Genomic DNA, 13,590 nt, shown 5'->3' with positions numbered 1-13,590 from the left:
TTAGTGTATGTTCACAGAGATGGCTGCTATTAAAGTCAATCAAACAACATACAGTATTTGCTACATACTTTAAAAACCTATACTAATACTATTTTTGCAGCAACACATTTTAAATGTACGAATATTTTATATATGCAGATGATTTAAAGTTGTATATATATATATAACATATATATATTTTTATATAATATAATATAATATATACAATATATATATAAAATATATACATATAGCAGTGCTCTGAGTGTGAAGGAGTGACTGAAAACTTTCTAGCACAATGCCACACGTGTTTTTCACTTTATTGAATGCAGCCGTTCAACTTTCTAGATGTAGAACAAGATCATCATAGTTGATTGTACTGAAAAAAACATTACCGTAATTGATTCTGATCGAAGCATAAATGTTGAAGACACATCATCAATCGAGAATACTTTTAAAAGCTTAAACAGGGTTATATGATTTTGAGAGTATATGATTGTTGGATACCATATTTTGAATAGTAAGGTTGTTAACTTGTGAAAGAGCAACACAACAGATAATTTGAGTTGTTGTTTGCTCTATTGTACAGACATGTACAGTGGATTCTGATTTGCTTGGACATTTTGATCAGAAGATCTGCGACAGAAGATTTTAACAAGGAGTTCTTCCTTGCCCCTCTAACTGCACTTTTTGGGGTGGTTGAACCAGGTGGGTTGATGAACAGACATGAAGCCCAGGTCATCTTTCTATCCACACTGCTAGCCAGAAAATTACTAGTACAATTGTGGAAATCTGAGAAGCCCCCAATATTTGACATATGGCTGAAGGAAATAGGGAATGTACTACATCTAGAGAAAACAGATTCACTATGGCAAACTGGGGGACTGATTCAGAAAATCTGGCAACCTGTCATTAATCTGATTGAAAAGTTAAGATGAACGATTAATGGTTTAATAGGCTAACTATGTCTTAATGTCATGTGTTGGTACCCTATAACCTGTGAGATCATTTTACTGTAACCTCTTTGTTGTTGTGTGGCACTGCCAATGTTGTTTTGTTTTTATTTGTATGTCTGTATGGTTGTTCTGCTGTTTCCAGTAACACTTTAAAAAACAATAAACAGATGTTTTTTAAAAAAAGATCTGCCACAGGTAGCTCTTCAGCTAATAAATGTGAGCTGATAGTTTAGGATTTGATCTTCAAGACATCTTTTGCAATTCAGTGTTGTTTACTGTCATGTGTACTCGGTGTCACACAGTTTGTAATGCACAATGAATAGAGCAGGTGTGAAATATCAGATTAAATCATTAATGCTCATTTTCTTCAAAGCTCAAAGTTTCATGTAAAAATGTTTTGGACATAAATTTAGTTAAAATGTGTAACTTACTCGATTTACTTATTTACTAATGATAAAACCAAACCAGATACAAATTCAAAAGACCAATGACCATACAAATAAGAGGGCACACCAACTGAAAATAGAAAACATAGGAACATGATTTAACCATAACAAGGTAGATAGTATGGTGCAATTAGTAATGATGAAGTAAAGTTGGGAGGATGGAGTGAATCTTCTTCTGTGCATCAATCCTGAAGGAGAAGCCAGTTGAATGAAACCTCAGAGCCCCAGGGCGTCTTTCCGCACGTTGCAACCCAACAGAGCATTTCCAGCTTCCACACACTCTGTCACACACGGTGCTGAAATAAAAAACACAAAACAAGTCATCAGCAAAGGAGACTGAATGAGGGCAAACAACAGATTATAACCAGCTCACACTGTTAAAAACTACAGATCAGCTCTTATTATTATGGTTGTTACCATTCTGAGCACGGAGCCATGAAGCAGCCTTCATAGCCAGAAGCTCCCACTCTTCCTGAGCATCCATCTTGAAGCCATGAAGCCAGATCAGAGCCAGAATGGTGGCCCACACTTCCTGGTTCACCTAATTCACCAAATAAAAGAAATAAACATGGAACAGTCACGACAGGAGAAAGAAATCACGAAAGAAATCAAAGAGAACACAAAAGAGACGACACAGAGGGAAAATGCTGCTGGATGGTTTTGAACAGTCTGACTTCCCAACAACATAACAACAATAAAATAAGACAATTAAATACTTTTGACTGATATAGCAAATACAATACCATACCCTATGTTTTGTTATATAAACCATGTCATTAAATGTGTTTTAAAATAAGTCAAGTTATTAATTGTGTTATTATATTTGACAGTAACCCACTGATGCAGGCTTTGTGCTCTCCACCTCCTCGCTGGTCTTTCCCAGTGCAGCAGCCAGAGCTGGATCCAACACCCAGCAGCCAGACGCCTTCTGGAGGGAGACCAGCTGCAGCAAAGGGTCTCTGGGAGGCTGTTTGAGCGAGCGGCTTTCTGAGGACAAAATCAAAGCAAAGATACATTTTTATAGTGGTAGGTATTTGCAGAAATCTTTTTTTAGTCTTTGCCTATTTGATATTAATGTGTAGAGAAACTAGAGTTGAAGATATTCAAATATTTTTAAATTACATTTTAATTTAAAATTACTACGAAGTGTTTGGTCATTTTTTAAATTTTCATCCAGTGCCTTCATCAGTTTTTATTGGTCCAAAACTTTGGTTTATGACCAAAGTTATTACAAATTCATCCTGAGGGAGACACGAATGTGTGCACTAAATTTCATGGCAAAACAATCCAATAGTTGTCAACATGTGTTTCTTTAATAATCTCTTTGTCACTTACCCTCCAAGTCAAGTGATCCATCAAAACAACAATCATCTTCAGTGAGCAGGCCATGCAGAGTCAAAGAGAGGTGGAACATTATAAAAAGACAACAACAGAAAATACAAAGAAATTAAATTGTAATGCACAAAAATTCAGCAGTATAACCCAATGCATAAAGCACCGCACCAGAAACTAGATACAAATACAACAACTCTAAAAGAAACATGATTCAATGCAGCAAAAATAATCTTTAAAGAATTACATACTAAATCAACATTACAGAAGCCGAGAAAGTTTCGAAAAATTATTTTTAAAGGCATTATTGACATCACTAGTCAACAACTTGTTGTGAGACTTGATAGCCAATCCTAGAGATCAGTGACCGCCACAGCATGATGCTCTTTTGACATCAAGCACGGTAACAGTGTATGACAGGGATCAAGCAGTTTAAAATACCTTTCATTGCAAAAGCATAAAAAAGGAAAAATTGCAAGCATGGCCGTTCTTGGCTTCCATACCACATAGAAAATACAGTGTTTACAATCATCTCAACACATTCCTTAAAGTAGAAACTCCTGTAGTGCTCAGCACCGCAACTTACAGCTTCTGATTTCATGGAGGGTAATCAATCTCACCAAGATGCACCACAGAGTGCCACAGGAAATCATTCCTGCCTGTGGCCATCAAACTGTTCAACTCCTCACTCTGAGTGTCAGACAATCGTTTTTATTCTTCTGTATATTTCTGGGACTTTGAATGGGTGCAGCTGTAACGCATGCAATTTCCCCTCAGGGATCAATAAAGTATTTCTGATTCTGACTCTGATCTCAACAATTTCTGTTTAGATGCATGTTAAGTATATTATGATTTACTATTGTGCCCTGTTTACATGCTTCACAGTGACAAGTTATAGACCAAACATCAAATCCAGCACCAAGATAACTAGTGGCCACACTTGTCACCATTCGTGCATTATCACTGGTCTTTGGCACTGAAGTAACAGATGTTTTATCAGGTTATAAAACTTACTGAAGTTACTGGACAGAAGCAAACTGAGTATCAGAAGCTTTGTGCCTGAGCTATTGAACTAAACCTTGTTCAAGCCTTTCTATTTTACATGATGAAAGATAAAAGCAATAAATATTTTGACGTACAGCGTACAACAACTAAATATCAATCATTAGCTCTCACATATTTAAAGTGTATATGACTCCAGCCAGCTGCATTTTATCAAAAACAATTCACAAGGTGCTTAAAAAAAACACAATTTACAAGTCTGACTGTGGTGGTATATGACAAAATCTTGCTGATATAAAACATCAATTAAAATTATTTTACGTTTTATTTTTTTGAGATTATTTTGAATTGTCAACGCACGTCCACTATTCTGCTGGGGAATTTAAGAAGATCAGAGCAAACAGTTCAGTTACACAGAGTAAACTGTGAACAAAGTAATATCTGCCCTGACATGCTGTAAATAATGGCAGCTGTGGCATGTGTCTACTTACAAGAAGCATTTCTAATTGACTCTGGCTGAGGGGGGGGGGCAGACATCTTAGTTGGTCCCCCCGAGAACTTCTTCTTCTTCTTCTTAGCAAAAATGCCAGCACCGCCCCCAGCAGCTACAGAGAGAGCAGAATAAACACAGCATGATACCCGTTGTGCCTCTGTGCCACAGAACTCCTTGGTCGACCAAAAACTATAATTAATGATAATATAATCAGCAGAGTAACAGTGATAAGTCTAAAGCATCCACGCTGTATATCTGCATGAATATGATTTGATGTTACTACACACATATTTGTGAATAAGCCAGTCACTGTGGGGCATTTTGCAACAGTGGCTGATTCCAACCAGCCAATAGAAGTGTGACTTCAGTGCTCAGCCTGATCTATTTCTATGCTTCATTCAAATGTAGAGGAAAACACACTTTTAACTAGACTGTTAAAGCAACATTATCTAACTTTTTGACCTAAAACTAACAGTGTCAAAGTCATGTTGATGGTACAGTGTCTTGTGAGGGTGAATGGTGTCTCTGTCTCAGCCACTCCGCTCCCTATCACTTGTTTCTTCACTATGTAACTTCAGTGTTACATACATGTTTACATCAACATATGTACAAGTTTTCAACACATAACATTGTTATGACATAATAAGCTTTGTTTGTAGTTGTAAATATAATGTGTCTTGATTAAAGAGCCAGATTCTATTCATTTTGTTGAATGTTAGGGGCACACACACACACGGACACACACACACACACACACACACACAACAGCTCAATGTTCCTCACTTGCTGCTCTGGACAATCACCTAATCCAAAAATTCCTCCAAACAGTCATTCATCTGGTTTGCTCAGTGTTCATCCATAAATTGTATTTATAGAAATACACAGATATGTTAAAATCCCATTAAGCTTTGATACTTACATTTCAATATTACTTTTTTCCTGGGAGCAGCACAACTTCTTGCTGTTCTCACTATGAGATTAGAAAAAGGTGTCAGGTCAGGACATTACATGAGATTGAGTTGAGATAAGGATCAACAAGTAAACCGCTGGTTTATGAGATTATTACAATGACCAGCAAACAAGTAGAACTTTAAATATTTATAGTGTTAAAAACATAACAATATGTCAGGAGCACACATGTATCTATACACACACACACACACACACACACACACACACACACACACACACACACACACACACACAGGCACACACAGGCACACACATTCACTCAAGGCAAATGTAAACAATGTCTGTCCCAATGACTGACCAAAGCACAACAGAACTAAAGCAACTCCTACTGTAAATAAAGTATTTCTCAATTCACAATGCAGAGTGTGTATTTATAGAAATACACTGATGTATGTTTCACTTAATTCTATACGTACTATTCATGGCCATTGGAGCAAAACAGCTCACCGAAGCACCCACCGGCATAGTACAGGCCATCATTACTGAGATTTTAAAAGAAGAGTATGAAGTCAAGACATTAATAGAATCAGTGAACAAATAAAAATCAACTAAACAACTTGTATTCACAAACATTCAGAGAATTGTCTCAGAGAGCTCCTAACTCACAATAACTAGCAACACTGAGCAAGGAAAGGACAGAAGCTTTTATCTCGGTGAGGAGGCGTGGTTGACCACGTTGCTAGGTGTCACACATTCTTTTAAAAGCTGTGATTGGTTGATCAAAAAAATTAAATAAAAATGGTGATAATGGGCATGGACAGTAAAATCAAGAGGCTTAATCATATCATTTAGTCTCTATTAAGACATGCTGTAATAATGAATATCAGTTCATGTAATGAATATCTCTGTTGAATGAGACTAGCAGCTAACTGTCGCTCAAAGCAGTCACACCCTTAATTATGCTAAACTTTAAGTTATGACATAATAAGCTTTGTTTGTAGTTGTAAATATAATGTGTCTTGATTAAAGAGCCAGATTCTATTCATTTTGTTGAATGTTAGGGGCACACACACACACGGACACACACACACACACACACACACGACAGCTCAATGTTCCTCACTTGCTGCTCTGGACAATCACCTAATCCAAAAATTCCTCCAAACAGTCATTCATCTGGTTTGCTCAGTGTTCATCCATAAATTGTATTTATAGAAATACACAGATATGTTAAAATCCCATTAAGCTTTGATACTTACATCTCATTATTCTTTCCTGGGGAGCAGCACGACTTTTTGCTGTTCTCACTATGAGATTAGAAAAAGATGTCAAGTCAGGACATTACATGAGATTGAGTTGAGATAAGGATCAACAAGTAAACCACTGGTTTATGAGATTATTACAATGACCAGCAAACAAGTAGAACTTTAAATATTTATAGTGTTAAAAACATAACAATATGTCAGGAGCACACATGTAGAAATACACTGATGTATGTTTCACTCTTGATTAATTCTATACGTACTATTCATGGCCATTGGAGCAGAACAGTACATCCTCGATGACCCGGATACCATAGAACAGAGCGTCATTCCTGAGATTTTAAAAGAAGAGTATGAGGTCAAGACATTAATAGAATCAGTGAACAAAAAAAAAAATCAACTAAACAACTTGTATTCACAAACATTCAGAGAATTGTCTCAGAGAGCTCCTGACTCACAATAACTAGCAACACTGAGCAAGGAAAGGACAGAAGCTTTTATCTCAGTGAGGAGGCGTGGTTGACCACGTTGCTAGGTGTCACACATTCTTTTAAAAGCTGTGATTGGTTGATCAAAAAAATTAAATAAAAATGGTGATAATGGGCATGGACAGTAAAATCAAGAGGCTTAATCATATAATTTAGTCTCTATTAAGACATGCTGTAATAATGAATATCAGCTCATGTAATGAATATCTCTGTTGAATGAGACTAGCAGCTAACTGTCGCTCAAAGCAGTCACACCCTTAATTATGCTAAACTTTAAGCCTTAATATAACTTAAACAGGTGAGTTATTCACAATTATGTTATTATGTAATTGCAAAAATTAGCTATACAGAGCAAAGCCGTTTTTTTGTACCCGTCTGTAAACATGTTTATTTCTGTTGTAAAGATGGTCGTATGGGCATTGACTCACTTTTGGAGCCAGCCTCAAGTGGCCATTCAAGGAACTGCATTTTTGACACTTCTGCATTAGCTTAATTTTTTCACCGCAGAGGTTGCTGCTTGCTCAGGACACCATTACACCACTATATCTTTACATAGGAGATAAGTGTTTGATGTTATATTAATTTTAACACCTCATTTCTAGAACCTTAAATATGAAAGCGGTACACCATCATGCTTCTCAATATTACCATTCATCGTCTGCGATAGTATGTCTTCAGTACAGCGTGGCTTTTGTTTTTTAGTTTTCATGAAATAACACTCACTGAGTGTTGGAACATTTCTGCATAGCAGAGGTCCTTTAATCGCCTCGCCGTCCCCTTTGTTCACAGCGATGAAGGCAGTGAAGACGCTGCTCACTCCTGATTGGACACTGAGCTCTACCACCTTCTTCTTCACTCCTCCATCTTGCTCTCTTCTGCTCTCTCTCTCCTCCAGCTCCAGGGAGCGAATCAGAGTCCGAGCAGCCAACCTGTGGACTGTTAATCTGCAGACAAGACAGAGAAGTAAATATATCTGTACACAGATTTACAATAATATATTAAACCTGTCTATTTGCTCCTAGTATTTAGCTTGCCCTTCCAGATAAAATCATCACACTGGAAGCAGACTGACATGAACATCTAAGACACATTTTCCACCAAAATACCAACAACTCGCTTTGCACTGTGTGTGTGTGTGTGTGTGTGTGTGTGTGTGTGTCAACCACTGAGCTGACACTTAATGTCATGTATCAGTGCAATATTCTTTTTACAAATAGCGACATGTTTCTCACACCTTGCTGGTTTCCTTTTTTTCATCTAAATAATTAAACTAAACTTAGCATTTGTAAAATCAGGACTCAATGCATAACAGTGCAGTTATGCATTGAGCCACAACCTGTTTTACCCAGTGTCCTGTGCAGGTGTGAGACTGAAGTGGAGCTGGTTCTGAGAGGGATGACCTGCCAGGCTGTACTTCACCGTCACACAGCCCTCTGCTGCCTCTGAACTCTGACAAAGAATTACAGGGTTGGAAAACATGTTTGTTAGAGTGATCACATACCTGGTGGGAAAAACATTGCATTTGAAAATATATTTTATAAAGCTAAATGCTGAAAAACATCAAACCAGGTAGGGTTTTCATTATGAGATGGTGTTGCTCCTACCTGTCCACTGAGCTGGGCATAAACCAGTGACCTTTGACTCTGGAAAATTGTTGTGATTGGTGGAGAGAGGACAGTGACAGAGACTCCCTTTGGCAAATCCCATGTGACTGATATGTCCACCACAGCTGGCTGCAGAGCAAATCTCAGCGATTGCATCACCTGATGAGTGAAAACAGTTTGCAAAAAGATGGGAAAGGCACTAGCTAGGTTCCGATACCATTTTCTCCTTCTCTATACCGATTCTGACACCTGGGCTTTGAGTAGTGGCTGATACTGGGTACCCATCCAATAACAAAAAAAAAAGAAAAAAAAAAAAAGGAGGAGATTTTTTTTTTTCTTGTAACAGCTGTATATGCTACTAACCCTGTTGGATGTGATACGATTGCTATCATTGTTGTATGTCCTGGGTCAGGTAAAACCTTGCAGAGAATGATTGCCATAAGTTGATTGCCTGCACGTCTTTCAGCCTCCCTCACTGTCTTACAAAGTTCAGGGAGCAGTTTGGTCGCGCTCTTTCGCGTGATGCGTCTTATAATGCTTTATAAGGTTGCTGGTGTTGAAATTGGCAACACTCGTGCCACCCCTCGAAAATGACAGCCTTGCATACTGAACTGAAAATCTGAATTGATTTCCGGGTTGTAACATTAAGCAGAGCTAACGGAGCTAACTGGGAAGTAGCCGGGTTTCATTTCTAAATTATGTGGTATCGGATCAGTGCAAAGACTCACATACCTGCATTTTCTGCAGTATCAACAGAATTTCCGATACTGGTATCAGAATCGGAACAACTCTAAAAGGCACTGAAGGAAATTCCCTACTTATTTATATGGAACTAGGATTTCTCTCCAAATACAAAATGGTTATTGAATGTATTGTCTCAAAAAGGTTCTTTTAAATTAAGTAACTGTCTTACTTTGGGTTGCATCCTGTCAGCCCCTGTGATGAACTGAGCGTGACCTCCTCCTTCCTTGGCCAACCCATTGATAAGAGCAGAGCTGGCCCCTTCCCCAATCCCAAAAGAGAAACACCTACAACACAGATTAGTTTGATGATGATGAGACATATTCTGGGAACTGTGTGGGTGTTTGTTGTGTTTTGTGTTGTTGTGGTTTCACCTGTGGGAGCCTGAATTCTTCTTCACCAGATTGATAACTTCTTTGGTGTTCCCCACCTCTCCATCAGTAAAGACAAATACCTATAGGAGAGTTTACATATCACTATGTATGGGGGGGGGGGTTGGATGTTTGGATGTTTGTGCAACTTGTTCACCATGTTGTGTGTGTGTGTGTGTTTTACTTGTCTAGGCTGATTAGGAATGCAGGGCTGGCTGTAAATATGTTGGAGGGGCTTCAGGATCTCTGTTCCTCCCAGATTAGCTTTCATGTCTGTAACTTTCTTCAGAGCCTCTTCCATGGTCTCCTGGCTGTACTCTACACTCTTACTGCCATGGATGTATGACCTCATCATCACCAATGTACAAGCATCAACACCAAAGACAAGAACAAATGTTTTTCACTTAGTGACATGGGGGCATAGCTTACGGGAAGATGTGTTCATAGCTGGACCCAAAACTGTAGATGTTGAAATAGCAGCCCATTGGTAAGCTCTTCAACAGGAGCAGCAGAGTATCCTTAAGAGAAGAGAGAAAAGATACTGAAGGCCACTGAGTGAGAGGGACACTATGAATGATCTTATGACAGAAACAACACACAATGAATACCCTGGCACTGCCAATGCGAGTCTGGTCCCTCTTGCTGTTGTTCATTGCATAATCCATACTTCCAGATCGATCCAATAACAACACAAACTCTCCACAGGAGGCCATTGAAGACATGACAGCCTGGGGGAACTCAGGGTACAGGCTCAGCATCACCACTGGATCACCCATCAGAGAGCCTGAAACACAGAGGAGAGACAGAAACATGACCACACATCTGGCTTTTACCAGTTGTTACAACAAACTCATCAGTTGGAGGATAATGACCTTTTTATTTGTAAAGTAACAACTGGACTCATTCACTAACTCACCAGGCTTGGCAGAGGCCTGTCCTGCCTCCACCACAGCAGTGGGCTGGTGGGCATCTTTGTAATAAATCAGCACCTCAACGTCTCTGTCAAACTTGTGTCCTGCAGCCAACTTGACCTGCAGTTCACAAAACACTCATAAATATAAAGAAAGTGATGTATGTTGTTGTCAGTATTGAGCAACAATCACACACAGCAGACACATTAGCACTCCACCTACCGTGGCCTGGGTTTGCTCTGTGTTGAGGTACTGGAGAGGGTCCAGGGAACAGTTGGACTCTACTTTAGAGACTGGATGAGGAGAGGACACTCGGGCAGAGAAAGACAGACTGTAGGGCACCAGAGAGGCTGGAACAGAGGTCACCTGAACACTGGCACCTTCACTGCCTCCACTTTCTGTGAACAAGTTATGAATGCTATAATCAAAGAGCATTAAATCACATTTGAGACAGTAAAAAGAAGACAATATTAACCCTAAATAATGTTTAGCATAAAACACTAAGAGTCTTAATCATTAAGCTAACATGCTCACAATGACAATGCTATACCAATTTTTAGCAGCAGTGTCTACCAATTTAAACATCTTAGTGTCGTGTGTTGGCATCATAAGAACTGCTGATTAGCAATGAACACAGCTGAGAGTGATGTGAATGTCATTAACTTTTCAGGTATTTGGTTACAAACCAAAGCAGTGGAAACATTTTGACATGATGGTGGTGCTCGAAGGGGGCTAAGTGGATCACCAACAGAGGTGACAATCTAGTATCCACTTTGGAGGGGACAACTATGTTAAATTTTCTCAAAACAAATTCCTGAAGGAGACGTCAGAAAGTAGTGCCTTAACTCTGCTAATGAACACTACATGTCATCGTGCCAGCAAAGGAAAACTACAGCTACATTTGGTACTGCAATCACTGGTTAATGTTACTGTGGCTCGTTTGCATGTCAGCTAGCCGCTATCTACCATAAAGAGTGAGCTGTAATTCAGTGCAGACAAACTGAAGGCTGGTGGTGACTATACTTGTGTTTTTTATTGTATTTGTGGGAGAAGTAATGAAATGTCTAACATATCCTGAGATCGGTCTGGACGAAACTGACCAACTAACTAACACTTCATCTTTAAAACACTGACAAGGCTAAACTATGAACAGTCAGCCCTTCATCTCCACTTCAGACAAAGCCAACAAAGTTTTCATACCCAGAGGTTGGTAGCGAGGGTTGAGCACAGCTGGCAGACAAAACCTCAGCCCGTCATCAGCCTGCACAGCCAGCTCAGTGACGTACTCCAGCCTGATGGAGGCGCTCTCTCCTGGAGGCAGACTGCCCACACTCAGAGAGAATATATCCGGACTCTGCTCACTCTCCACCAATAGAAAGGCCTGCTGACCGGAGCTCAAAGCATCATCGTACTCCTCACGAGCCTGGAGTACAGACGACACATGCGTCACTTTCACTGTGTTTACTGTGTTTTTCAGCTCCACTGTAGTGAGAAAGTCTTTACTGTGCAGCTCACCTGCTGTTTCTCCTTCACCTCAGCAACAATCTGCGTCTGTCCGATCGTAGCACTGAAATGACAGACGGCAGCATCTCCAGGCAGAGGAAAGACAAACACAGCCTCTAGTGGTTTGTCCTCCTTGTTCTCATAGTTCAGAGTGGAGACCACTGTAGCCACATGGTCCCTCACCTGCAGCTCCACCTCCACACTCTTCAGAGGAACTGACCCAGAAACAGAAGGAAACCACATGAACATAAACTGTGTGAGAGCTTGTTTTCTGTGGGTAAAGACATTTTTCAAATTGTTGAGGATGCTGTTTAATGTTTCTTCTGTACCGAATAGTGGCACCTGTTATCTCCCTGTGAACCAAGCTTATCATCTAACAAGTCTCTGACTAATAGTGTGATACAAATACGTGCCATTGCAGCCAACACAAGCTTTAAAGCCTTCACATTTGACATTTATGTTTTACCTGGTTCCTTGTTGGCAGTTAGCAGACCACAGCAGTCCATCTTTGTACCTGTACAACAATCAACAAGGACATTTAAGGACTTTGTGCTGAAGTGATGATGTTACTGTCCATACTGGACATATTTCAGCAATTAAAATGTGTTTCTTTTTTAATCTAGTCAATACATTTATTGCTGTCTAAAGAATGTCACAAAGCATTGTGGTTAGACCTATTACGGACAGAATATGATTCACTATAGAGATTAAAAAGGATTAAAAAAAAACGGTTAATACAAAATCAAGTTACAAACTAAACAAACAACAACAAAAATAACTAAATAATATATAATGTATGATACTACTACTACTAACAATAATAATAATAATAATGATAATAATAATAAGTTTTGTTATGATGATTATTATCATTAATGCTTCCCATCTCCCTCCACATATGTCCTGTCATCATCTACTGTAAATCAATACATTCACTAATCAATAAATATTGATTTCTCCTGCTCTCTCCAGTCTCTACTCCACCCTTCCTGCTTCAGTCTGAATAACGCTTCCTGTCGTCTTGAGTCTTTATTATTATTGACTGTTAATTTGTGTGTTATATTTTATAAATAGATTGAGGCAGCTGTCTGCTTCATGACTACAGATGAGATTAAAAATAGCATGTTAAGACATCTCACTCTGACGGGAAATGATGATCCAAACAGCAACAAGCTCCTGTCTGTTGAACTCAACATTGTTTGTTTTGTTTGTATGATTATAATAACGGATTTAACTAAAGTTCGTATAATAATGCCAGTGTGATAACAGCAGCAATTTGCTTATTAATAAGACTTCCCTGTGTATTGTACAAATCAATGCCTCTGCTAACCAGACTCTTTAAATAAACACACAGCAGAAGGAGACCTACCTCTGGGGACAGGTATGTGTGTTTCACTGTTGCTCCCTCTCGTAAACAGCCTGTGTGAAGTCAACTTGCAGGTTTGTAAAGCAGGAAGAGTTTATCCAGATCATGTCAACTGAAGGCAAAGTGAAAGCCACGCCCACCGGGTACGCTCCATTTCCTCACAAGAGACACGCCGGGCGGGTGGAGCTTGAATCCAAAAGCTTCAATAAATGTCCAACTCGGTT

At 39.1% G+C, this 13,590-nt stretch overlaps 1 protein-coding gene across 8 annotated transcripts in view; it reads right to left on the bottom strand.

Annotated features, from left to right (window-relative positions):
- Nucleotides 1–283: 283 nt before the first annotated feature.
- LOC141018381 (von Willebrand factor A domain-containing protein 5A-like) overlaps nt 284–13,590 on the bottom strand; it is a 29,046-nt gene continuing 15,739 nt past the window's right edge. Inside the window, exons 1-23 of one of the 8 annotated variants that reach the window (XM_073493357.1) lie at nt 13,370–13,428; nt 12,467–12,514; nt 12,013–12,215; nt 11,698–11,920; nt 10,720–10,895; nt 10,503–10,617; nt 10,195–10,370; nt 10,016–10,104; nt 9,771–9,915; nt 9,590–9,669; nt 9,388–9,502; nt 8,475–8,633; nt 8,216–8,319; nt 7,594–7,814; nt 6,646–6,714; nt 6,380–6,427; nt 5,597–5,662; nt 5,128–5,178; nt 4,207–4,320; nt 2,717–2,752; nt 2,220–2,368; nt 1,799–1,922; nt 284–1,677 (exon numbers count right to left, since the gene is read on the bottom strand). In XM_073493357.1, the coding sequence (XP_073349458.1) occupies nt 1,598–1,677; nt 1,799–1,922; nt 2,220–2,368; nt 2,717–2,752; nt 4,207–4,320; nt 5,128–5,178; nt 5,597–5,662; nt 6,380–6,427; nt 6,646–6,714; nt 7,594–7,814; nt 8,216–8,319; nt 8,475–8,633; nt 9,388–9,502; nt 9,590–9,669; nt 9,771–9,915; nt 10,016–10,104; nt 10,195–10,370; nt 10,503–10,617; nt 10,720–10,895; nt 11,698–11,920; nt 12,013–12,215; nt 12,467–12,506 (2,583 nt within the window). In that variant the 5' untranslated portion in view covers nt 12,507–12,514; nt 13,370–13,428 and the 3' untranslated portion in view covers nt 284–1,597. Of the gene's footprint in view, nt 1,678–1,798; nt 1,923–2,219; nt 2,369–2,716; nt 2,753–4,206; nt 4,321–5,127; nt 5,179–5,596; nt 5,663–6,379; nt 6,428–6,645; nt 6,715–7,593; nt 7,815–8,215; nt 8,320–8,474; nt 8,634–9,387; nt 9,503–9,589; nt 9,670–9,770; nt 9,916–10,015; nt 10,105–10,194; nt 10,371–10,502; nt 10,618–10,719; nt 10,896–11,697; nt 11,921–12,012; nt 12,216–12,466; nt 12,515–13,369; nt 13,429–13,590 lie in introns of those variants that run through there. The other 7 variants (XM_073493369.1, XM_073493378.1, XM_073493384.1 and 4 more) reach the window with 7 other exon arrangements.

Source organism: Pagrus major, chromosome 2 (assembly GCF_040436345.1).
Source record: "Pagrus major chromosome 2, Pma_NU_1.0".
In the NCBI taxonomy this organism is placed as follows: domain Eukaryota; kingdom Metazoa; phylum Chordata; class Actinopteri; order Spariformes; family Sparidae; genus Pagrus; species Pagrus major.
This window is presented reverse-complemented; position numbering and strand designations above follow the sequence as displayed.